This window comes from Schistocerca serialis, chromosome 9 (genome assembly GCF_023864345.2).
Source record: "Schistocerca serialis cubense isolate TAMUIC-IGC-003099 chromosome 9, iqSchSeri2.2, whole genome shotgun sequence".
Taxonomy (NCBI): domain Eukaryota; kingdom Metazoa; phylum Arthropoda; class Insecta; order Orthoptera; family Acrididae; genus Schistocerca; species Schistocerca serialis.
Window position 1 is genome coordinate 215,059,103 of NC_064646.1, and position 27,785 is coordinate 215,086,887.

Consider the following 27,785-nt stretch of genomic DNA (forward strand, 5'->3'; position numbering starts at 1 on the left):
TGTTGATCAGAGAAACTGCAGCTCCGGTATCGAGCTGGAATGGTATCACGTGGCCATGAAAGTGCAAGTCGACAAAAAGTTTATTGTCCTGCTGACGACAAGAGCGACTGTCGCGTGCAATTTGAACTGACACTGGTACAGAAGCACTTGCGACTTGACGCGATTTCCGGCGATGTCGATGCACAGTATTTGTGGGACGAACACAGTCACCGTGAGAGAAAGTGGCACTGGGCGGAGTGGAATTAACTACATGAATGTCCATGGGCGAAGGTTTACGAGCCCGAGTATTCTTGGTTCGATTCTGGCGCGAAGCAAAGGGCCTGGAATGGTTGTGATTGTCTGATCTGAGCTTTTTCTGGCAAACACTTTGAACATGTCCTTTCTTATTACAGAAAAAGCAAATAGCTTGGTGTGACGGGCAATTGTCACGCGAATGTCTAGTTGCACACCGCAGGCATGATTGCACTGCATTTGCATGCTGGCGCGGCACACCTGGTTTAGAGCGTAGCGGTAGCTGCGCGGACATGCGCGAGGGTTGTTTACCGTTCCGTGCAGCACGCCCGGCGGGCCGGTTAATGTGACACATGGCTCGCGAAGTTGCAAATGAATCCTGAGCAAAGTCAAGTGTGTCTTGCCTATCCAGTATGTCTATCACTTGTTGAAGGGAGGGATTGACTAGTTTCAAAATCTGTTCCCGTATAGGAACATCAGAAACGTTCTGTGCTATTGCATCACGTACCATAGTATCTGAATAAGGGAGTCCACATTCACACTCAAAAGCATAATCCCGAGTAAGGCCTTGCAATGTTGCAACCCACTCCCTATTAGTCTGACCGGCCGTACATTTTGTACGAAAGAATAGGCGTCTAAAGCAGACAAAATTTCGTCGTAGGACAGAGTTGCTACGTCGCGTCGGGGAAATTATTTCACTATCACACAGTACGTCTGCACCCCTACACACGCCAATAAATGAGGCTGCCGCTCGTTACCTTGAATTCTGTAGGCGGCGAGATGAAATCCAAATTGGCGTGACCACTCCGTCCATCTTTCCTGGGCCGCATCAAATGGCCGGAACGGGGGTGCAACAGCATGTTGTGGCTGCGGTAGCGGTGAAGCGGCGGCTGCCGCATCAGTTTGCATGGCACGTTGACCCTGGACGAGCTGTCCAAGGGCATCCAATAAGGCCTGCGTCTGCTGATTCTGCAAGCGATAAAATTCGGACAGTACATCTGGAGATTGTGGCGAAGCCATGACACAAGTAAATTAGGACAATACGAACGCTAAATCCTCTTTTGAGACTCGTCGCCAAATTATGTAGTGTCGGCAGACTTGCCAACACTACGCACACCACCGAGCGGGGTGGCGCAGTGGTTAGACACTGGACTCGCATTCGGGAGGACGACGGTTCAATCCCGCGTCTGGCCATCCTGATTTAGGTTTTCCGTGATTTCCCTAAATCACTCCAGGCAAATGCCGGGATGGTTCCTCTGAAAGGGCACGGCTGACTTCCTTCCCAATCCTTCCCTAATCCGATGAGACCGATGACCACGCTGTCTCCAAAACCAACCAACCAACCAACTACGCACACTAAGTGAAAGAGGCGGCCAAGATGCACGCGCTAACTCCCGCCGGCTGGCGTTAGGTCTGAAACAGGATACGTAATGAATGCTATAAAGAAAAGTACGTAGCTGCTGGAATACTTAACTTTAATCCATCATTTGTATACAGCGTTCCTGATGATACAAGTGAGACTCTCTCTAGATAAATGCAGTGTAATGCTAATGGCGCCTTGCTAGGTCGTAGCCATTGACTTAGCTGAAGGCTATGCTAACTAGCTGCTTGGCTAATGAGCGATGCTTCGTCCGTGTAGTCGTACAACTGGGGCGAGTGCTAGTAAGTCTCTCGAGACCTGCCGTGTGGTGGTGCTCGGTCTGCGATCACTGACAGTGGCGACATGCGGGTCCGACATGTACTAATGGACCGCGGCCGATTTAAAGCTACCACCTAGCAAGTGTGGTGTCTGGCAGTGACACCACAGTATCCTTGCACTGCTTTACAAGAAAAATCATTTATTAACTGTGAATATTAGCCTCTGTACAGCCACCAATTAGAGGGATGTGATCTGACTGAAATAAAATTGAACTCTGAATTGAGGGCAACCTATGCCAGGATACATCCTTTTACAAATGAATCATTCACAGATTACTTGATGTTTTACATAATTAAATCTGCTTCAAATTGTTAATTGACTGTTCATAGGTTGGCATATTATTTATTGAATTACTGTAGGGCTCAAAGCAAAGGTGTTCAACCAAACCACAGTGTGGATGATCCATCTCACATGTTGTGCACTCACCATCAGGTAAGGTTGCAAGATTCATGTCAGCAGATACCACAAATCATTCCATTTAGCACCATGTGCTCAGGCATATTTTCTTGAAAGATGAATCCATCGCTGAAATGTTGAGTCTAGGGTTGGACAACATGTTGGATGATCTTGCTCCAGCATGGCAGAGCCCTCAAATTACCCTCGACACTGGTGAGAGTTATTCAGTGTTTATAACTGATACTGGCTGAAAACACAACAGACCACCCCTCTGCTGTTTGAAACTGCATGCCTGAGACATTTATTGGTACCTAGCTGCCTCTGAACTCTTCGGAGCTTATCATTAGGTCTCGCACAAAACCTTTACTCACTGGTAAACAGAACCAGATGCCACTGATCTAAATTCCATTCAGGGTGCTCTGTTGTCCACCTCCTTTGCACACCTCAGTGGCAGGAGGGGGATGGGGATTTGTACTATAATTTGTAACAAATGCCCAATGGTCAAATTGATCACATGAAGGTAGTTGTTTACTGTCTGGGTCATCCACAGTACTGTCCACAAAAGACAGCATGCAGTTCTATTGCATTATCTTGTTGCGAAATACAGGGTGTTACAAAATGGTACGGCCCAACTTTCAGGGAACATTCCTCACACACAAATAAAGAAAAGATGTTATGTGGACATGTGTCTGGAAACGCTTAATTTCCATGTTAGAGCTCATTTTAGTTTCATCAGTATGTACTGTACTTCCTCGATTCACAGCCAGTTGGCCCAATTGAAGGAAGTTAATGTTGAATTCGGTGCTTGTGTTGACATGTGACTCATTGCTCTACAGTACTAGCATCAAGCACATCAGTATGTAGCATCAACAGGTTAGTGTTCATCACGAATGTGGTTTTGCAGTCAGTGCAATGTTTACAAATGCAGAGTTGGCAGATGCCCATTTGATGTATGGATTAGCACGGGGCAATAGCCGTGGCGCAGTACATTTGTATTGAGACAGATTTCCAGAACGAAGGTGTCCCGACAGGAAGACGTTCGAAGCAATTGATCGGCGTCTTAGGGAGCATGGAACATTCCAGCACATGACTCGCGACTTGGGAAGACCTAGAACGACGAGGACACCTGCAATGGACAAGGCAATTTTTCGTGCAGTTGACGATAAGCCTAATGTCAGCATCTGAGAAGTTGCTGCTGTACAAGGTAACGTTGACCACGTCGCTGTATGGAGAGTGCTACGGGAGAACCAGTTGTTTCCATACCATGTACAGCGTGTGCAGGCACTATCAGCAGCTGATTGGCCTCCACAGGTACACTTCTGCGAATGGTTCATCCAACAATGTGTCAATCCTCATTTCAGTGCAAATGTTCTCTTTACAGATGAGGCTTCATTCCGTGATCAAATTGTAAATTTTCACAATCAACATGTGAGGGCTGACGAGAATCCGCACGCAATTGTGCAGTCACGTCATCAACACAGATTTTATGTCAATGTTTGGGCAGACATTGTTGGTGATGTCTTGATTGGGCCCCATGTTCTTCCACCTACGCTCAGTGGAGCACGTTATCATGATGTCATACGGGATACTCTACCTGTGCTGCTAGAACATGTTCCTTTACAAGTATGACACAACATGTGGTTCATGCACGATAGAGCTCCTGCACATTTCAGTTGAAGTGTTTGTACGCTTCTCAACAACAGATTTGGTGACCGATGGATCGGTAGAGGCCGACCAATTCCATGGCCTCCACGCTCTCCTGACCTCAACCCTCTTGACTTTCATTTATGGGGGCATTTGAAAGCTCTTGTCTACGCAACCCCGGTACCAAATATAGAGACTCTTCATGCTCATATTGTGGACGGCTATGATACAATATGCCATTCTCCAGGGCTGCATCAGAGCATCAGGGATTCCATGCGACAGAGGGTGGATGCATGTATCCTTGCTAACGGAGGACATTTTGAACATTTCCTGTAACAAAGTGTTTGAAGTCATGCTGGTACGTTCTGTTGCTGTGTGTTTCCATTCCATGATTAATGTGATTTGGAGAGAAGTAATAAAATGAGCTGTAACATGGAAAGTAAGTGTTTCCGGACACATGTCCACATAATATATTTTCTTTCTTTGTGTGTGAGGAATGTTTCCTGAAAGTTCGACCGTACCTTTTTGTAACACCCTGTATATACTATTTTTAGGATGGATGGATTGCTATCTGCTTTAGCAATCTGTTTAAAGTTGCTTTCCAATCTCTAAATATTTCCCTATGTTTGCTGATAATTAAAATTTATTGTTATTGTATGTTTAACAGTTTGGTCGAAGTTTACATGCGGTAGGGTCTGAGGAATGTGTACGGGCACTACCGCTCTCAGCAAAGGATTATGTTGAAAGCCTGCACCAGAACAGTCGAGCCACTCTACTTTATGGGAAAAATAATGTTCTTGTTCTTCCTGTAAGTATAATTAAAATTTTATATTTGGTAAAAAAACTAAAAGTTAACCTGTAGTTGATGATATAAGTAAACTGTACTCATTAAACTTTCAGTGTCACTATAGTTTCAGCTTTTATTAGGAACGCCTTTTCTGATGTTCAACACATTCTTGAAAGTTGTGAAAACCACTATACAGAATCTGTGCAGGATGTGATGGCCGATGCGCAGTATTCAGTTTTCATCCTTAGTGCTGGGGAGAATTCATTTGTTTGTTCGGAAGGGAAGGCTGACATTGTTTTCCCACTTGCAGCCAGTTGATGATGTGCTGTGATGACACAGAATCAAGGTGCATGCTCTTCAGTTTTTCTCAAAAGTTTTTATAGAAACTATTCAGTAAAAGAATTTCATTTTGGCCTTACTTAAAGCTTTCAGATGCCAGCTTCAGGATGAGCCCATCATTTTGTTAATGGTTATAGTTATTGTGATATTTCCATTGAAATAAGACACCATCTCAGGCTGGAATGCATCTATCACGAGAGATCCAAGCAGCAATCTGAAGTGGGTGGGGAAGGGGAATGGATAGTAGTGTACGGATGAGGAGAGAGACAAACACTGTCTGGTGGAGTGTGCAGAGACCTGCCTGCCAACAGGTGTAGTGGCAGGAGGTTGTGGGGCGGGTTACGTGGGGGAAAAAAAGGAGCGAAAAAGGAGAGGAGTGGGGAAAGATATGAGGACGCATTGCAGAGGGCCGCAAATAAACAGAGTGGGTCTCAGGCGGTGTTCAGGAAAGATAGATTAGGCAGAATTGGTGGTGGACTGTTCGTGTCTGTCAGTAGTGGTTTATCTTGTAGTGAAGTCGAAGTAGATACTCCGTGCGAATTGGTATGGGTGGAGGTTATACTTAACAGCTGAACTAAGTTAATAATTGGCTCCTTCTACCGACCCCCAGACTCTGATGATATAGTTGCTGAACAGTTCAGAGAAAATTTGAGTCTCGTAACAAATAAATACCCCACTCATACGGTTATAGTTGGTGGGGACTTCAACCTTCCCTCAACATGTTGGCAAAAATACTTGTTCAGAACTGGTGGTAGGCAGAAAACATCTTCCAAGATTGTCCTAAATGCTTTCTCCGAAAATTATTTCGAGCAGTTAATCCACGAACCTCCGCGAATTGTAAATGGTTGCGAAAACACACTTGACCTCTTAGCCACAAACAATCCAGAGCTAATAGAGAGCATCATGACTGATACAGGGATTAGTGATCACAAGGTCGTTGTTGCTAGGCTAAATACCGTTTCTTCCAAATCCACCAGAAACAAATGCAAAATAATTGTATTTAGAAAAGTGGATAAAATGTCACTAGAAGCCTTCCTAAGAAACAATCTCTATTCCTTCCGAGCAAACTATGCAAATGTAGACGAGATGTGGCTCAAATTCAACGATATAGTAGCAACAGCAATTGAGAGATTCATACCTCATAAATTGGTAAGAGATGGAACTGATCCCCCATGGTACACAAAACAGGTCTGAACGCTGTTGCAGAGGCAATGGAAAAAGCATGCGAAGTTCAGAAGTACGAGAAATCCTGAAGATAAGCTAAAATTTACAGACGCGCGAAATTTGGCACGGACTTCAATGCAAGATGCCTTTAATATGTTCCACAACGAAACATTGTCTCGAAATTTGGTAGAAAATCCGAAGAAATTCTGGTCGTATGTAAAGTACACAAGCAGCAAGACGCAGTCAATACCTTCGCTGCGCAGTGCCAATGGTACTGTTACCTACGACTGTGCCGTTAAAGCGGAGTTATTGAACGCTGTTTTCCGAAATTCCTTCACCAGGGAAGACGAATGGAATATTCCAGAAATTGAAACACGAACAGCTGCTAGCATGAGTTTCTTAGAAGTAGATACCTTAGGGGTTGCGAAGCAACTCAAAAAAGATACCTTAATGGTTGCGAAGCAACTCAAATTGCTTGATACGGGCAAGTCTTCATGTCCAAATTGTATACCAATTAGGTTCCTTTCAGATTATGCTGATACAATAGCTCCCTACTTAGCAATCATATACAACCGCTCGCTCACTGGTAGATCTGTACCTACAGATTGGAAAATTGCGTGGGTCGCACCAGTGTTTAAGAAGGGTAGTAGGAGTAATCCATCAAACTACAGACCTATATCATTGACGTAGGTTTGCAGTAGGGTTTTGGAGTATATACTGTATTCAAACATTATGAATCACCTCGAAGGGAACAATCTATTGATACGTAATCAGCATGGTTTCAGTAAACATCGTTCTTGTGCAACGCAGCTAGCTATTTATTCGCACAAAGTAACGGCCGCTATCGACAGGGGATCTCAGGTTGATTCCGTATTTCTGGATTTCCGGAAAGCTTTTGACACCGTTCCTCACAGGCGACTTCTAATCAAGCTGCGGGCCTATGGGGTATTGTCTCAGTTGTGTGACTGGATTCATGATTTCCTGTCAGGAAGGTCGCAGTTCATAGTAATAGACGGCAAATCATCGAGTAAAACTGAAGTGATATCAGGTGTTACCCAGGGAAGTGTCCTGGGACCTTTGCTGTTCCTGATCTATATAAATGACCTTGGGTGACAATCTGAGCAGTTCTCTTAGGTTGTTCGCAGATGATGCTGTAATTTACCGTCTAGTAAGGTCATCCGAAGACCAGTATCAGTTGCAAAGCGATTTAGAGAAGATTGCTGTATGGTGTGGCAGGTGGCAGTTGACGCCAAATAACGAAAAGTGTGAGGTGATCCACATGTGTTCCAAAAGAAATCCGTTGGAATTCGATTACTCGATAAATAGTACAATTCTCAATGCTGTCAATTCAACTAAGTACCTGGGTGTTAAAATCACGAACAACTTCAGTTGGAAAGACCACATAGATAATATTGTGGGGAAGGCGAGCCAAAGGTTGCGTTTCACTGGCAGGACACTTAGAAGATGCAACAAGTCCACTAAAGAGACAGCTTACACTACACTCGTTCATCCTCTGTTAGAATATTGCTGTGCCGTGTGGGATCCTTACCAGGTGGGATTGACGGAGGACATCGAAAGGGTGCAAAAAAGGGCAGCTTGTTTTGTATTATCACGTAATACGGGAGAGAGTGTGACAGACATGATATGCGAGTTGGGATGGAAGTCATTAAAGCAAAGACGTTTTTCGTCGCGGCGAGATCTATTTACGAAATTTCAGTCACCAACTTTCTCTTACGAATGCGAAAATATTTTGTTGAGCCCAACGTACATAGGTAGGAATGATCATCAAAATAAAAAAGAGAAATCAGAGCTCGAACAGAAAGGTTTAGATGTTCGCTTTTCCTGCGCGCTGTTCGGGAGTGGAATGGTAGAGAGATAGTATGATTGTGGTTCGATGAACCCTCTGCCAAGCACTTAAATGTGAATTGCAGAGTAATCATGTAGATGTAGATGGAGATGATGAGAATGAGGAAGAGATGATAGGACAGAGGGGGTGGAAACTGTTGGGTGGAGGGTGTGGGGAAAGTATGTTACCATAGGTTGAGGTCGGGATAATTATGGGAGTGGAGAACATGTTGTAAGGATAACTCCCATATGCGCAGTTCAGAAAAGTGGGTAGCGGAGGGAAGGATCCAGGCAGTTCGGGTAGTGAAGCAACCATTGAAATCAAATGTTTTATGCTCAGCTGCATGTTGCACCACAGGGTGGTCTACTTTGCTCTTGGACGCAGTTTGGTGGTGGCCATTCATCCTGGTGGACATCTGGTTGGTAGTCATACCAATATAAAAAGCTGTGCAGTGATTGCAGCAAAGCTGGTAAATGACATGGCTGCTTTCACATGTGATCCGCCTCCTGGTGGCGTAGGATAAACATGTGACAGGAAGTGGGTGTGTGAATTGGGCAGGTTTTGCTCCTGGGTCTGCCACAGGGATATAATCCTTGTGGCCAAGGGTTGAGACTGGGAGCAGCATAGGGATGGACTAGGATGTTGTGGAGGTCGGGTGGGCTACAGAACATCACTTTAGGAAGGTAGGAGGGGTGAGATGTATCTCAGGTATAGTGCCCTCATTTCAGGGTGTGATGATAGGTAATCAGAGTCCTGGTGAAGGACGTTGTTCAGTTGTTCCAGTCCGGGCTGGTACTGGGCGATAAGGGGACACTCCTTTGTGGTTGATTCTTGGGGGTGATGGGAGGAGGATTGGGGGTGTGAGGGGAAAGGGCATGGGAGATCTGTTTGTAGACTATGTCTGGAGGATAATGCCTATCTGTGAAGGCCTGATGCTCCCAGATTCTTTCCTCCAGTAGTTATATTTATTCCGTTGATTCCACTTCATCCGTCATTTTTTTTTCTACACCTGCCCGAGCCACATGAACTTCTGATCCTTAACCTAACCCCACACCTCCTTGACGCCCTTCACTAATCGCAGTGCGCACACACACACACACACACACACACACACACACACACACACACACACACACACACGTGCGTGCACTCCCATACCTCATTGTTTCTTTTCGCCCATGTTTCTGTACATTTTTAACATATTTGTTCACATTTTTATGTGGCTCATGCAGTTCCATGTATTTTTGCTCATTTTTACGTATTTGTCCATATCACTGCTTGTTTCTGCATATCTTAACATAGTTGTACACATACTTACATATCTTACAACACATTTGCTGCTCCAGTAACTATTCCAGCCTCAACCTACATACTGTCCCCACACCCTCCACTGTCCATTCTCATCCCCCATCCTGTTTATTTGCAATGGTCTGCTAATGAATCTACCTTCTCCTTTTTTTGCTCCGTTTTTTCCCACCTCCCTGCCGCACAACTTACTGATTCTGCACCTGTTGGCAGTCTAGTCCCTGCACACTCCACAAGACAGCATTTGTCCCTTTCTCAGCCGTTACACTACTATCCCCCCCCCCCTCCCCCCAAATTTAAATTGCTGCTTGCATCCCACGTGATAGTTGGTTTCTGGGCTGAGATGCTAGAGTTGGCAGTCGTGTGTGCGGGAAATGTGCTTGCTGTGTGTGTGTGTGTGTGTGTGTGTGTGTGTGTGTGTGCGCACATGCATGTTATTGATGGAAAGCTTTTGTGAGCGTCTTTTAATTTTGGTTGCCTGCAACTTGATGTGTCTTCTTTATAGTAAGTAGCAATCTGTCTTTACATTCATTGTACATTGTTGATATTGAATTTTTCATCAGACATGGGTGGAGGTCTCAGTCTGCCACCAATCATGTTTGTGATTGAATGCACCAGTGATAAAGCCAGAAAGAAATATCCACAACATTCCTCATGTTTCATAAACCGTTTGAGATACTGAAATGAGATTTTGGCAAATGAAAGCATGCAAAGAGGAGAGTCTTTTGTTATATGTTTGTTAAGTAAAACCTCATTATCTACTGTGTTAGTCCACTAATGACAGAATTTTTCAACAAAAGAATGTAATTTTTACAGGCCATCAATAGCTGGTGAAATGAGAAATGCTATGGGTTTTGGAACAGTGTAAGTGAAGTCATTAAATGTTCATTTTTTGTACCGAGGATATGCTTTTTCATAGGGTATTGACCTTACTTTTCCTCAGTTAATAAATCTAATAAACTATGGTTTCAGAATTCTCATGCAGTTGTGCTTGCACAATTTATTAGTGAGGTGACATTGTGTGAAGCCTGCTGTGTCTTGGCAAATGAAGCAAATTTTAGCACTGCAGTTAGAGAAATGTAGATTTTACTCAAAATTTTCCACCCGTGGTGCTTCTCTGAAAGTTACAAATGGTTAAAAATCGAGGCGAAAATAAATCACTGCTTTTGTTGCATTTGCAGTAGATTTTTTTTTTAGATATTAAGCAAAGCAAACGTGACAGTAGATTTTTTTGGATGGTCACCATGCAGGTATGGGTGTGGAGGGGCTCCATTCAAAATTTACAAAAAATGTGTAGAATGACACTTTCCCTCCACCACTTGGCATTTCCCCTACAATGCCTGTCCACAGCCCCCACCACTACTGCTCTCTCTCTGCATGCCCTGCCTATTGCACATCTACCAGCCAAATTATTCTTTGTGGAGTCTACTAGCTGTTCTACTTTATCTTTAAACTTTCCAAAAGCACTGAGCTGTAAACTTTTTAAAGATGAAGTCAAGATTTTAGTGCATATCTAAAATACTGCTGATGTCATTAACTGTTCAAATTGTTTATCCTCATTAAAAGAAATGTTAAATACCCTTACGATGTAAACAATGGTGCCCTGACCCAATAAAGACATTATAAGGAATAAAGAAGCTGGCTACAAATGCACTCAGTATTGTGTAGTTCTTCTTATGTGTCAAAAAAATTAAATGATTTGGGTTTCCATCTCTTGGCCTCAGCTATGGATTTATTTGTTTGATTCCTTCACAAAAACACTCTTGCGACAAAGTGGTCGACAGTTGTTTACAGGACAGCTACCATAGCAATAACCAGGCAGAGAACAATCTTGGTCACACTTTCTGACCTCTCTGTTCATCCTTGTCAAATAATTCTGTGGCTGACAATTGTGGTTGTAACATGACTGTTGTGATTTGTTTTCATCATGTGCTTTGTTTCTCAGCTGATTTTCATTGTAAAACTGAGTGTATGAGGATACGAAGTGAAAAATTCTACAATTTTTGTATTATAAAGTAGAAGAATTAGACAAAAAAATTTGATTGAAGCATTTATTGCAGGATTTGTTCCACATTTGTTGCTATTACAAAACACCAAAAATCAGTAGATATCATTCAAACAATGGAAAATGTAACAATGTAACAATATTATGGAAAGGATAGTTGCTACTCACCATATAGTGGAGAGCTGAGTGCCAGATAGGCACAACAAAAAGACTGCCAGAAAGTGAGATTTTGGCCAACAAGACCTGCATCAGAAACCAAAAACATGCACATGCAACTCACACACATGTGACCACAGTCTCTGGCTCCTGAGGCCACACTCATGAGTCTGGCCTTAGCAGCTGCAGACTGTGGTCATGTGTGTAAGAGGTGTGTGTGTGTGTGTGTGTGTGTGTGTGTGTTTTTCCAAAACAGATCTTTTTGGCCAAAAGCTCACTTTCTGACAGTCTTTTTGTTGTGCCTATCTGCTACTTAGCATCTCTGCTATTGTGAAATAATGAATGATAAGATTATAACCTGGCAAAATTTCATAATATAGCTGATGACATAATGCCTGACTTTTGTCTCGGCATCTTTGGCCTATGTTTAATGATTTTTTTCTGATGTTTTGCCAGCACAAGCTCCTGGCATTGTCGAAGATTCACCTTCCTTTGCTGGTGGTGCAATATGTCAACAAGTGACCATATAGGTCTCAGCAGTTTTGTGAAAGTAGTTTTGTTGCCATTTACTTGAGGGAAAAGTGATCTTATAACCCCACAAAAAAAGTATTCTGGGTGTTGACAGGGACTCAAAATTGCAATGGTCAAACCTGTATTTGGCTCTGTTTCTTTGTTTGTTGTACAGGAAATTCTGATACCTCCCTAAATCACTTTCTCGAATTATGAGTAAATTACTGTCAAGTTTACTAACTCACCTTACTCTGAGATCTGAATATCAACACTGTACAAGCCTGTCAGGAAATCAAACTTTTTACAGATTATATAATATCTTATGGGCTAAAGATCTACTTGGACTAGCTCTCACAAGAATGTTAACAAACACAGAAGTGCAATAGTTGACATTATAATAAATTATGACCACATCATCTCAGCAGACACTATAAATGGATGCCTCTCACGTCATTTAAGTCAGACATTAGTACTAAAGTGTAGTATCAAATTGAAACCAAGAAAAATTTTCAGTACAAGACTATATTGTCTGCAAACAACATTGTTGTACTAAGACATGATTTAAGTCAGGAATCTTGGTAATTAGTTACGACTACCACAGGGGTAAAAAATAAACGGAACATATTCTTAAATTTTCATGCCGTTGGATGTTGAAACGGGGCTGAAAAAAAAATTGCAAAGGTGTAGCATGCACTGTCTGACCAACTCAGTGTTATATAAAGAACTCTACAAGCAGTGCAAATACCAGTTTAGCAGATAAGTCTGGAGATTAAAAGCAGAAAGAATTAGCCAACAGATAAAAAGCTCAGATAAGTTTCAAAGTCTTGTTGATCAGTTTGCAAGGGCACCATTATCGATACCCTTGTTAAAAATCAAAACCTTCTTCTGGTGATTAATATATCAGTTGCCTTCTAGTAGATGCCAGGCAGAGCAGTTTTGCACCAGTAATTGGACTGTACATGCTTGGGAGACATTTGGGAGGCATCAGTTGGTTTACAAGTGGCCTGTAGTGATTGTCGGACAATGCCCCAGGAGTGGAATAAGTTATTCTAATTGAGCTAATATTAGTTAAGTTGAAAATATGAGAAGTATTGTGAATAGAGGACATGTTTATCTGCACATGGAAGTTTTTTTGAATTTTTAAGTGAAGCATCAAAAGTGAAAAGTAGTAAAAGAGGATCATGAAGTGATACATGAGTGGTAGTCATTAATGGTATATGGCAATTTGGATATTGTAAAGGTTACTGTTGACACAATTGTATACCGCAAGAAGTTAAATTACTGAGGGAGCTAGAAAGACAGTTAAATATGAACAGAGATTACATGACAAATCTTTTAATTGTGGCCTGACAGAAAGAGAGATGTGAGACCTCATCATTTTAGTACTGTCATTAAGCATAGTTCCATGTGTAAATAGGAAGCAGTGTGCAGGTCAGTTTAGGTGCATGGTAAAAGTCAATATACAGTCTTAAGATATTGACTGGAAGTACTGATAACACGTTATTTATGCTGTGGCTAACCAATAAATACTCATATAACTTTGATCGAACACGAACAATAACGTAAGCAACATTCTTGTCATAGTAAAAAGTGTGATACTAAATTGCATATGAAACTAGCTGTTAACTATGGAGTAAATTTTTGTCCTGCTGTATGAATTTAATAATTGTGGAATACCACAATATTGCAAAACAAATTCAGTACTACACTTTAGTGTCTAATATATAAAGAGCATTAATGCTGAATGGCACAGCTGTTGCTGCTGTGGTCATGTTAAGTGTTTAGATAATGGTAACAGACAGCATTGCAGTCTTCCATGCCTAACTGTCATTCACCTTTGCCTCTGTCCCAGGACCCAAACTTCTCACCCTGCACCCACACCCTCTTCCCTGGAGTCCCATTTCTCCATCCTGTTTCCCCCTCCCAATCCACTCCTCCACGTCATTGTTATTCTGCACTGCATGAACTCAACAGTGCTGGTGCTCTTGTCACATTCCTGTCCCATGTGTGTGCTGCCTCTCCCTCACACATTCCTGTCCCATGTGTGTGCTGCCTCTCCCTCACACATTCTTATCCTCTGCACCTGCCACCTCCTCCGCCTCCTAGCCATCAGCCACTTTTCCCCAATTCTTCCTCTCCCACAGCAGCACATTGACACAATTGTAGAAGTATGGGAACAAGTTGGAGCTTAGGTAAGAGCAAAAATGGTAAACGTGATAATAGGCTGTAAGATAGAAATGTTAGTGAAAGGGAATGATAAGGAACAAGCAAGATAGTTAATGTGTTTGGGACTGGTGGAAGAATATGAGAGAAATTAATGTAAAGTGTGAGATGAAGGCAAATGGGTAGAACTGTGAAAATGTGTATGCTAGAATATAGAGGTGTGTGTGTGTGTGTGTGTGTGTGTGTGTGTTTTGTGTAGTGTAAAATTTTTACTAGCACTCTAAAGTATTTGTTCCAAATGTGATATTTAGAAATATAATTATTTCAGTGTGTTTGCGTACTGCCATGACATTAGTTGTATTCCATGGATCTTGCATCGAGGTTTCTGTAGGATGTGGAAACAAATCAAAATTTGCACATATTACTTAATTTAAGACGTGTACAATGAAACAACTTATCATTACAAAAGACAATAGCAATGGAGTGCCAGTTGTAATTCTAAAATAGCCTTAAACATTGAGAATTTTTGTGAAGATATTCGTCAGTGAAAGCGGAGGAGTTACCCAACAGAAAGTTCTTTAATTCAGTCTTAAACTCCGCCACATTATCTACGTTCAGTATACTCTGGCAGGTTATTGAATACATGTGTACCCATGTATTTGACTCTTTGCTGTACTAATGTCGACTCTTTGAAATAGTTGTTTTAGGTCATAGTGTTTTCTTAATATTAGTTACAATAAGCGTATTTATGAGCTACACATTTGTTGCCTAGTTGTCAGTCATTGTGAAAGTGGTTGCATGAAGTAGGTTTAAAAATGAATGTGCTTTAAAGCTCCTTAGTCATGATGACCTTATTGATTATTTTGATTTCCAGAAAGACCGGACTGAACCTCTGCCTGGATACTTGTCATTACATCAAACTGCAAGTTCTCTTACCATAAAATGGACCCCTAACCAGTTGATGAATGGATATTCTGAATCAGACATTTCTGATAAAAGGTATGTCATCATCATCATCATCATCATCGTCATTTATTGGTGAATACTGATCCACTAACAAATTTTAGTTTACAAATAACAAAGAATCTAATGTACACGGTACAGATCAGGAAAGGTCCACAGTTGTGGTATTAGTAAAATTTACATTCATATGTTTGTGCTTTTACACCAGTATGCATCATGCTGCTGTGTCTCTTATATGTTTCTGCTCCATTGCTAGCTCACATTGTGAATGTAACTTAGATTCTTAGTTTTGAATTCAAGCAAAAACTTGGATCTGCGTGCACACGTAGTACATAAGGCAGTTTGTCAGACAGGTTTGCCATGCACAATGCATGTAACTCTTGTTTCCAGAACCAGTGCTTCATGTGACACAATTGTAACAAGATGCATTAGTGGGTGCAATTCACTATTAAATACATTATAAAAGATCCTTTTCGTTTGCACAGGTGAAAGTAAAGTGCAGGATTCAGACAGTTTTGGGTCACAGTACTTTAAAAGTTAAAGCAGTAAAAAAAGTGAAAATGGAATTTAAGTTGTTGGTAATTTAGGATCAGTGATTATTTGAAAACTTGCTGGTTAAGTGAAGGCCATTGTGAATACTGCTTGTTTAATTACAGCAAAAGACTGTACATTATTTTTCTGATTAGCAGTTGAATTTGTGTGTGTTGGTATCACATCAGACTTCTGAGAATGATGTTTTGCTCTGTTGTTATACTTCCAAGAAAGGCATTAGAGCTGCATCCAGTCTCATGTAAACTATTGTTGCATGGTTCAACAAAATGCAGCTATTACAAAAACAACTATGCATGGTATTGTGACTGATGGATGTAGAGTTAAAATGGGAGTGTTACAGTACACTGTCTGTATTGTTTCAAGCAATTTCTAAAAGCAAATTTGTAATCTTGAATGATTGCATGTGGTGGTTTGAAATTCTTCTTCAACACAGTTTTGCTTATTTGTTACTTCAGGGAATACAAGCATGAAAGTAACTGTCTGGAAGGTAAGATGGTCTGTTGAGGAACACTGCATCATTTAATACAACTCAGGTGCACACCAGGAAACCTTTTATTGGAGTGTGCTTGATAGCTTTAGGTCTGATTTATTGCAGTATTGGCTTTGGAGCTGTTACTGTTGGAGGAATATATCAATTTAATCCAGAAATGGCGTGGCTGTTGTACTCCCGTAGCTTCCACAATAATCCTCAATCAAAAACAGTGAGGATTGTAAGGAATGTAGCACTCACCAGTTTTCATTCAAGGGGCACTGGAAAATTTAGGATAGCTAGTGCTTTCTGCACAGCCACAGCCAACTGTAGGTGTCCACAAAAATTTGACAAAGAGGGGACAAGATTCTGAAATTGCCATTCTTGATATAACTGGCTCAGTGGGTCCCAAAAACATGTCTTGCTCCAAGAACTAAATTTGACAAGAAGTACATAAAAAAATATCTCAAACAACTGAAAGTTATCACCATACAATTTTTAAAACTTTGAATGTTGAGGTAACAACGTGTTGTCACCCTCTACTGATGGGAGTAGCGTCAGAGTGCTGAATTGTTGGTACTCTGTTTAGTTAAGCATATAAAATTCACCACTAGATGGTACTAACATGCTCAATATTGATGCTCAGTGTTTAAGTTTATGTGTACAGTGATAGTTATTGAATTTTGAGTCTCGTTGAAGTGAAATATTGATGACTGTTAACTCTGCTACTGCATTGTTTGTTTGTTGACATCGTACTTCGTAATACTTATTTATATATTTTTTATTTTATCCTACATTATTGTTTTGTACAGTATTGTTATTTAATATTGTTTGTTCCATGTGTTTTTTTTTTTTTTTTTAATGAGTCCAATGCCTGGCCCAAATAAGAGGACTTACTTATGGTGAAATTCAAGTTATTGAAAATATCTGGTGATAAAATGTACTGTAGTGAAAATAGTACCACTTCAGAAAGTGGCAGTGATGCTCTTGTTAATATACAGAATGAAAATGAAGACAAAATGGAAGATGAACATTACACTGAAGAAGTGATTGCCCCTGAAACACTACAGTCAGTACAACTTCCATTTCATGAGCTGGCATATGCTACCATTGGGACCTTCTGCAATTGAATATTTCAGTTTATTTTTCACTGCAATGCTACTTCAGCTGTTTGTCACCAAAAAAAATCGCTCATCTAAGTGATTTATATCTAATATGCAGCTACTTTGTCCAGCCCATATAAAAAAATGGAGGAATGTCACAACAACTGAGGCAAGAGGTTTTATAGCATACTTGCTGATAATGGAATTAACTAAAGACCTACAGTACTCTCTTATTGAAGAAATAAACTATCTTGGGCTTTCTGTGGTTTTGCAAAATGTATTCTGCTCAGTGATTTAGGCATCATACTAAACTCTGTTATCTTGTTGATAGCAAGAAGTGCCCAGGACCAGATCATCCTGATTACAATCCATGTATCATACCAGGGAGGACCCAAAAAAACAAGACTGAGAGGGCACTGCCATTCGTTACAGATTTCTCCCACTAGAGAGAGTTAATAGAGACCTCCATGAAACAACTGTGCAGATGGCATCAGTGTGTAGATAAACATGTGAGTGTAGTGTTGTATTTCTGTGGCTGTTTTCGGTTTGATCTTGCAAAGTCATTATAGCAACTTTAAATAACAAAGAGAGTGTGTGCAATTTTGTTCCCTGCTTAAAAATCAGCAACAGAGACCCACTAAATGCTTCGAGAGGCTTTACAGGAGGATGCTATGAGCCACACACAAGTTTCTGACTGGTTTGGGCACTTTTTATGTGGTGAGATGAGTGCTGAAGACCAACCTCATCCTGGATGTGCTGCAAAGTCACAAAGTGAGCAAAATGTTGAAAAAATCAGCCAAAAAGTCAATGAAGATCATCATTTGACAATTGGCCAAATTTCAACTGAGACGCCTGAGTTGGAGCTCATGCCAGCAGATTTTATGTGAGGATTTGCACATGAGATGTGTTGCTGCTAAATTTGTCAGTCCCCAACCTCCATATTAGCCAGACCTAGCCCCATGTGACTTTTTCCTATTCCAGTGAATGAAAAAAGTGCTAAAAGAGAAGTGTTATGATGATGTGGAGGCAGTAAAAACAGCTTTTCAAATGGCGATTGTTGAGGGGGAGGGGGGGGGGGGGGACTTGTCAAATGCATCATTCAGTGGAGAGTACTTTGAAGGTGTGTGAAGGAATTTTGTGAAAAGGTTCATGAATAAATTTTTTATAATCTTTTCTTTTTGTCCCGCCCCGCATACCAGCAATTGGTTGATTATGCTGATGAGCTGATGATATATTCAGACATCATTACATATGAACAGCTTATCATTGATGGAAGGCCAGTTTGTACTAAATGTCACACTTGCAAAAAAAGAAACCACCACCACCACTGGGTACTTAAATTCTGGATGCTTTGTGACTCAGTAACATGCTGTTGCCTTGCATATTATCCTTACAAAGGTGCTAAAACCCAACAAGATAAAAATGAAATTGCAAGAGTACGTAAGATACTGTGTTGATCAGAAATTCCTGCATGTGGGTAATTATTTGAATAATGGTTATCACATTTTCAAAATACGCAACTTTATAAGTGTACCAGTTGTAAAAAGCCTATTCAAATTAGGTATCCACTTTACTGACACTGTAAGGAAAAAAGGAATTTTTTTTAAGACCAATTTAAAGAGAACTTTAGAGTTAGGGGAAAGATGTACATCATTTCAGGTACAGTACTAGTGTGTAAATACGAAGAGAAAAAACTTCAGTGAACACTTCTTATTGTCTAATAAAGTTTCTAACGCTTTGGATGACTTAGTGGTGAAAGATGTGTGTAAACTCCCACTTCTTCAACGATACAACTTACTTGAGATTGTCAGCTGACTTTCCTTGCTGGTTAGCTTGCTTCTGCAACCTCCTTTTCTCTTCTTCTCCGAAGTATATTTGCTAGGAACTGGAATTTCTCAAGACTCTTTCTACTTATAACAAAAAATAAGCATACGTATGCAGTTTCTTTTGCTTCACTTACTGATGTACATGGGGTCACTCCAAAAGAAATGCACACTATTTTTGTAAAAATACAGTTTTCATTCTGCATGTGTGAAAGTTTTACTGTGTATAGATACATCCTTCCCTCTTGTTTTCAAACTTAGTTCAACCTGTTCCCATGAGTGGCACCATCACAGCATGTCTTCAAGATGGCTGCTACACTTGATGTTCATCAGAAGCAACATGCTGTCATAGAATTCCTGTGCTGTGAAAACGAGTCAGTGGGAAACATCCACAAGAGGTTGAAAAAGGTGTATGGAGATGCTGCTGTCGATCGCAGTACAGTTAGTCGGTGGGCAAGCAGGTTATGTGATGAAAGCAGGCATGGCAATATTGAGGATTGTCCTTGCAGTGACAGGCCTCGTGCTGCACACACTCCAGATAATGCGCAGAGAGTTAACAAATTGGTGACTGCTGACAGACGCATCACAGTGAACAAATTGTCGCGCTGGAAAAGTTATGACTACGATGTTTTTCGATTCTGAAGGACTCTTGCTTGTGGACATCATGCCAAGTGGAACCACCATAAATTCTGATGCATATGTGACGACACTGAAGAAACGTCAAGCTCGACTGTGTCGTGTTCGAGCACATTGGCAAAAGTAGGATGTTTTGCTGTTACACGACAATGCACGGCCACATGTCAGTCAAAAAACCATGGAAGTGATCACAAAACTTGGATGGATAACACTGAAACACCTGCCTTACAGTCCTGATCTGGCTCCATGTGACTATCATCTCTTTGGGAAACTGAAAGACTCTCTTTGTGGAACAAGGTTTGAAGATGATGACTCCCTTGTGCACACTGCCAAACAGTGGCTCCAACAGGTTGGCCCAGAATTTTACCATGCTGATATACAGGCGCTGGTTCCAAAATGGCGTAAGGCAGTTCCGAGGGGATGGAAGTTATGTGGAGAAATGAAAATATTGTCCCTAAAGGATGTATCTACACACTGTAAAACTTTCAAACATGTAGAATAAAAGATAGATTAAAAAAAAAAATAGTATGCATTTCTTTTGGAGTGACCCTCGTATATTCAGACATCAAAACTTTTACAAATCTCATTCTCCACATAAACAAACACTGTCAAGTAAGTCTCCCTGTGTATCCAAAGGTTAGAAACAAAGTCCACTTACACATAAGAGAAAGTTGGCTTTAAAACCAAGTCCATTCTCATCCTGAATCTGAATACATGTCTGATCCTCTCCAAGTCTAAGACAAGCATCCATTTAACAATATTTCAATTGTTCTTCCTTTTTTCACTACAATAGTCAAAGTTATAAAACAGTATGGAGTAACCCAGAAGCTCCTTGAGTTTGCCGTGTTCTTTCATTAAACTTCCATGGTGCGACCAGCAAACACTTGTCAGTGCCATTTGACCGCTGTGTCTACAGTCTTCTTACTACACACTTCGGACCTGCACACACAGTTAGGCAATCTGCAGTAAATAGGCTCTCTCACATTCATATTTAAAATATCGTGTGTTTGAGATGGTCGAAGGTTGAGTGGTTCTAGAATTTACATGGCATTCTCAAAACATTATATATCCCCCTCCTCAGATCAAACACGCGATATTTTATACATAATCATCATGTACGTTAATATCACACCTAATAACAGTTCACATTTTAACAGAATACATTGAGTGATTCTTTGATATCAATACCTGAGTATTCATTAGTGATCCAGTGAGCCTTACTAGTATTTAGGAAATGTGAGACTTTATTTTTATTTTCAATTGTAAAGAACAAGTGTTTGTGACACTTGAATAATCTCATCTTCAATATTACCTTTCCTAAGTATGTATTACTTCTAATATTTTATGTAGTTTGGAGGAAAGCTGGGTAACATGAAAGTGTTTCTTCTGACACTTGTAAACTTACATAGCACATAATAATGCTCGTTGTGTATAGAATTCAAACTTACCAGAATAATACTTAAAAAATGTGTGACTACTGTCATGATACTGTCCTTTTCCCCTAGGATCAGTACCTATACCTTGCCTCTGGGTTGACCATATGAGTGCACTTCTTCTCTCTATTCTGGTAGGTACACCCTTTTATACAACATCCCTATTCATTAGACAACAGGTATGCATGCCCTTTATATTCAGTAAATGCCAGGTACTCCCCCCTTATTCTTTCTGAGTAGGCCTCATGGTTCATTAACACAGGTATACATTCCTATGTATACTATAATTAAATATTTTCTATTCTATACTTCACATTTACTTCTTAATACTTCATCTAATCCCTGGAGTCCTCCTCTATTTTTCAACTTCCATACACTTATTAGATTCCATGTCTATAAACTATTCAGTAGGTAATATGTTTACATACCCTATTCAAGTCCCACTAGCCTCCAACTCCTCAATTTATCAGAGTATTCGCTACACTGACTTTCCTTAAATAAACATCATGAGTACTTTAGTACTTCAATCTTGCTGGCATTCTCTTTCATTACTCATGCTTTCTTTCTTATTTATACTCGCTTGATGTGAAATTGTCACTTTTTTATGTATATAATATGGAATTGTCAAAGTTCGTGTGTTTGTGTGTGTGTGTGTGTGTGTGTGTGTGTGTGTGTGTGTGTGTGTGTGTATTATAGTTTTTTTTATACACTACTGGCCATTAAAAGTGTTACACCAAGAAGAAATGCAGATGATAAACGGGTATTCATTGGACAAATATATTATACTAGAACTGACATGTGATTACATTTTCACGCAATTTCGGTGCATAGATCCTGAGAAATCAGTACCTAGGACAACCACCTCTGGCCGTAATAACGGCCTTGATACGCCTGGGCATTGAGTCAAACAGAGCTTGGATGGCGTGTACAGGTACAGCTGACCATGCAGCTTCAACGCTATACCACAGTTCATCAAGAGTAGTGACTGGCATATTGTGATGAGCAAGTTGTTCAACCACCATTGACCAGACTTTTCAATTGGTGTGAGATCTGGAGAATGTGCTGGCCAGGGCAGCAGTAGAACATTTTCTGTATCCAGAAAGGCCTGTACAGGACCTGCAACATGCAGTCGTGCATTATCCTGCTGAAATGTAGGGTTTCGCAGGTATCGAATGACGGGTAGGGCCACGGGTCGAAACACATCTGAAATGTAACGTCCACTCTTCAAAGTGCCATCAACGTGAACAAGAGGTAACCAAGACGTGTAGCCAATGGCACCCCATACCATCACGCCAGGTGATACCCCAGTATGGCGATGACGAATACACGCTTCCAATGTGCGTTCACCGCGATGTCGCCAAACACGGATGTGACCATCATGATGCTGTAAACAGAACCTGGATTCATCCGAAAAAATGACGTTTTGCCATTTGTGCACCCAGGTTCGTCGTTGAGTACACCATCGCACGCGCTCCTGTCTGTGATGCAGAGTCAAGGGTAACCGCAGCCATGGTCTCCGAGCTGACAGTCCACGCTGCTGCAAACGTCGTCGAACTGTTCATGCAGATGGTTGTTGTCTTGCAAACGTCCCCATCTGTTGACTCAGCGATCAAGACGTGGCTGCATGATCCGTTACAGCCATGCGGATAAGATGCCTGTCATCTCGACTGCTAGTGATACGAGGCCGTTGGGATCCAGCACGGTGTTCCGTATTACCCTCCTGAACCCACCGATTCAATATTCTGCTAACAGTCATTGGATCTCGACCAACGCGAGCAGCAATGTCGCGATACGATAAACTGCAATCGCGATAGGCTACAATCCAACCTTTATCAAAGTCGGAAACATGATGGTCCTTAGACAAGGCATCACAACAACGTTTCACCAGGCAACGCCGGTCAACTGCTGTTTGTGTATGAGAAATCGGTTGGAAACTTTCCTCATGTCAGCACGTTGTAGGTGTCGCCACTGGCACCAACCTTGTGTGAATGTTCTGAAAAGCTAATTATTTGCATATCACAGCATCTTCTTCCTGTCGGTTAAATTTCGCGTCTGTAGCACATCATCTTCGTGGTGTAGCAATTTTAACATCCAGTAGTGTATAAATAGGCAATGAAGAACCGTCATAAAAAAAGTTGTGTGCATATTTCCCGATGTACGCATATCTTTTCCCCTACAACACTTGGCGGTTCTCACATCTTTCTAATCTGTTACCTCATTGTTTGTGTATCCATCTCTCTTTGTGTGTATGAAAATTTGTGTTTGTGTAGTCTGATTCTTCAGCCTTCTTATCGAAGATAAGATGTAGATTACTGGAAACCACAGAAACTGGGAAGGACTTCTGTGATAGAAGTAGATGATATGGAAAGAGGGAAAAATACATAGGTCCTCAAATGAGAAGTAAGAAAGGAAATAAATAGATATGGTTGCTAAGATCAAAGAAGAGAAAGAAGATAGCCCCAAAGACCAGAAACCCTTCCCACCCCCCCTTCCCCACGATCCCTATCTTGCAAGTACTTGAGTGAGAAGCCGGAGGAAGTTTGGTATTAAATCGTCTCCTACAGAATGGACTTTCCCACCTTCACCCTTGAGGTCCCCAAAGGAAATTTTAGCAACCCTATGGAAATGGCAAATGGTGAAGAATCAGGCACACTTGTTTGTAAGAGTCGTCTGAAAGGTGTGGTGTGTGTCTCGTGTTAGTCATGATTTATGTGTTTTCATAAACCATGCTTTTATCCCCAATACCCACCCCTTTCAAAACTGATACAAACCCTCCCATCTACATCACATATCATAAAAGGTATTTCCTATACAAAGTAGAAAATCTATATACTATGTTATGGTTCAAATGGCTCTGAGCACTATGGGACTCAACTGCTGTGGTCATAAGTCCCCTAGAACTTAGAACTACTTAAACCTAACTAACCTAAGGACATCACACACATCCATGCCCGAGGCAGGATTCGAACCTGCGACCGTAGCGGTCGTGCGGTTCCAGACTGTAGCGCCTTTAACCGCTCGGCCACTCCGGCCGGCTGCTATGTTATCACAGTTGTTTAATTGGTCATCCAATATTATATGTTGTGCTAACTTAATATTTCCTTCAGTTCACTAAGAAAAATATGCATCCAGAAATATAAACTGAAACGCTGGCCCGATTATGGCGGTACATCTGTCAAAGAATAACACAGGTGTCCTAAGGTCAGCCCAGCGAGGACAGAAACTTCGCGTAGAGCAAAAGGGCAAAAGCTGGGTTGACTGTATTACATTCAGCATGAGAATAGTATTCCCATGACTTCAGAAATTACTTGACAAAGGAATTGATCACCAGGCAGCCTTCACGAAAACCATTGTTGAGGTCATTGTAATGTCACCTCATATCATCACAATATACAAAATTGATGACGTTGGTTTCACCCAGACCTCTACATGTAGGTTTGCAAAGATACTGGTGAAGAGATTACATACTAAGATCATTCCAAACAAAAATATGACCTAATTGTATGTGGAGACTGCACCGGTCGAAACCACGATCCAAGCAAAAATGTGACCTAATCATATGTGGAGACTGCGCTGGTCAAAACTGAGGGAGATAAGAGCTGACCAGGTGCACCTAATATACCTTTTCCCAAGGCTGTGCCAAATGACGGAATTCGGAGACAACATGTGTGCAAATTTCCGCCTCATGCTGCAGCCGAGCAAAGTCGGGACAAGTCCGGATTGGGGACAGGTAGGTGCGAATGCACTGTGCAAATTCCTACCTCAGGTGTGCTCTTGCAGAGTACACAAGAGTACTACCAGAAGCACTTATGCAGATTCTTCTGTTGTTCAACAAGAGATTGTATAGGGAGTTAGAGGTTGTTAGTAGTCTAACTGACTAGAAGAAGGAAATCTCTTTCCAGGAGCTATCTTTGAATATGCAATCACAAATTCTAACTGATATGGTTTTTTCCAGTACCTCTAAGTGGGGGATGATAGAATAATTTAAGAATTTGACGGAATTTGCTGCAGGAAAATTATTACAGAAGAAACATCGAAAACAACTCAAGACCCGATGATCGTCACTCCACCTGTTAACTCAGAACTTAACGTCCTTTGCATTATACTTTCCCTTTTTTGATCCAGTTGTAGGATCCACTAAAAATAATGTCTTGAGATGGATTACCGTGCTCACTTGGTATTCACTTCATATTTTTGGAAAAACTGATGTGTGTCTTTCTTCAGGGCAGAGCTTTGAAGATGTTGTTTTACAAGAACTAGGTCATCGACCTTAGATTGAGGTTCAATAGCTTTTTCATTATGTTTACTCACTCTTTGTTGTGCTTTTTCTACTAAATTCTTAGAAACTATTTCGTGACTCAGTTGGTGATCAACAGTAGGTTGTTCAGGCCAATTGAAACATCTAATTAGAGGTTCACCTAGCAAATGTTTGCCTATTACTTCTAAAGATGTCAACCCTGTCAACAAATGTGGTAATTCATTTAGAATAAGTTCATAGCCTTTAATTTTCGTTGCCCATAAAGTATGTTTTTCATGGCAGTAGGCATGGCATAGTTTTCCAATTTCCTTCATTACTCGTTCACACGGATTCGAGGATGGGTTATAGCTGGATATTAACACTTGACAAATACCTTCCCACGGTAGAAATTCTTTAAATTCATTACTCACAAACTGTGGACCATTATCGGAGAGAAACCTTTTCATTTTACCTACCCCCAGAAAGTATTGTTGCAAACAGTATATAACTGTTTGCGTATTTGCCCTTTTGATTGGATATAGTTTAATGTACGTTGACCAACACTCTGTGATTACCAAAATGTATGACATTTCTCCCTTTCCTTTTGGAACACCAATGTTGTAATTTTACGCTGTCTCTCCAAAATAAATTATGACCCATAATTTTCCATTTTCCCACTTGATTAGGAAGTAAAGAATTTCAGACACACGCAGAAAACATTTCTGTAAAATAGGGATCATGATGGATATTTTGTGTTATTCTTTGAGCCATGTCTCGTACCCTGATGATCTGACAAAATTAATTGCAAAAGTAATGCCTGGTCCTTCCATAAATTTTAATTCTTCCATTCCTATGGGTAACCTAGACAAAGCACCTGGTACTTTATTCTTGGAGCGTTTTACATATTGTATCCTAATATCATATTCCTGCTGGAAAAGCATCCATCGCATTAATCTACTGTGTAACAATCGACTGCTCGTTAGAAAGGATAGAGCTTGATGATCCATATAAATATGGATTTCTAACCCACATACTAGTGTTTGAAATTTTTGGATACTCCATACAATCACTAATAGTTCTTTTTAAGTAGCCATGTAATTCAATTGATGCTTATTTAGACTACGGCTAGCAAAAGCTATGGTTCAGTGTTCTACACTATTTAGACCCCACTCGCCTTGGTAAAGTCCTGCAGCAATACCATAATCAGACGCGTCCAATGAAATTTTGAACAGTTCACCCATAACCGGATGATGTAATATGGGTGATTGAACAAGCGCACTTTTGACCTTTTCAAATGCATCATTTGCTTCTTGATCCCAAATCCACAGTACTCCCTTCCTTAATAAATGTAAAATTTTCAAGTAATTTAATTTGTGCCCTTGTATATACCCTCGGCAGTATCCGGCCATTCCTATAAATCCCTTCAACTGTCTTACATTTCTTGGGTGTGGACACACTTTAATAGCTTTAATGCACTCAGGGTCTGGTTTAATTCCCTGCACCCCTACTATATGACCTAAAAACTTAAGCTCTTGGTGTGCAAAGTATGATTTAGACAGTTTCACCCTAATACCTTTCTCTTTAAATTTTTTCAGAGTTCTGCATAAGGTGAGACAATGTTCTGCCTAAGTAGCTGATATTATTAGGATATTGTCTACATATATTATTAAATCATTCAATAAATCTCCCCCCAATGCTTTATCTAGTGCAGGTGTAAATACGGATACAGAAATATTAAGTCCGAATGGCAATACATTGTAATAATATGATTTACCATCAAATTAGAATGCTATATACATTTTGATTCTGGATGTAACCTAATTTGCCAATATCCCGCAGTCAGGTCCATCGTGCTAAAAACCCTTGCTTTCTCAAATTCGGATAACAATTCATCAATGTTAATGGGTCTGTCACTTTCTGCTTATTCAGTGTCCGTGCGTCTAACACTAATCATACCCCACCTGTAGCTTTTTTCACCACGACCAAAGGGTTATTCATGATGCTGGAGCTACATTCTATTATATTGTTATCAATCATTTTATTTATTTCCTCCATAACTGCTTCTTTCAAACTTACTGGTATTGGATATGGCTTACAGAAGAATGGAGAGTCATCTTTGATCTTAAACTTACATAGTTGCAGATATTACCCAGACTATCAGATAATACTAATTTATATTCCATTAGAATTTTATGTAAATCTTGTTTTTGTTCACTGGTTAATATTATAGACTTGTTTACTTCATCTTGTATGTCAGCTTGATGTGATACATGATCTACACTATCAATCTCTGGTGACAATTGTGCTGTAGCTGTTAATCACAG

General features: G+C 40.7%; 1 protein-coding gene across 4 annotated transcripts in view; it reads left to right on the forward strand.

Moving 5' to 3' along the window:
• The window catches only part of LOC126419820 (small G protein signaling modulator 1-like), a 275,459-nt gene that overhangs the window by 54,748 nt on the left and 192,926 nt on the right, over positions 1-27,785 (forward strand). For all 4 annotated transcript variants that reach the window (XM_050087048.1, XM_050087049.1, XM_050087050.1 and 1 more), the window contains exons 8-9: positions 4,638-4,778; positions 15,120-15,244. In XM_050087048.1, the coding sequence (XP_049943005.1) occupies positions 4,638-4,778; positions 15,120-15,244 (266 nt within the window). The remainder of the gene's footprint in view (positions 1-4,637; positions 4,779-15,119; positions 15,245-27,785) is intronic.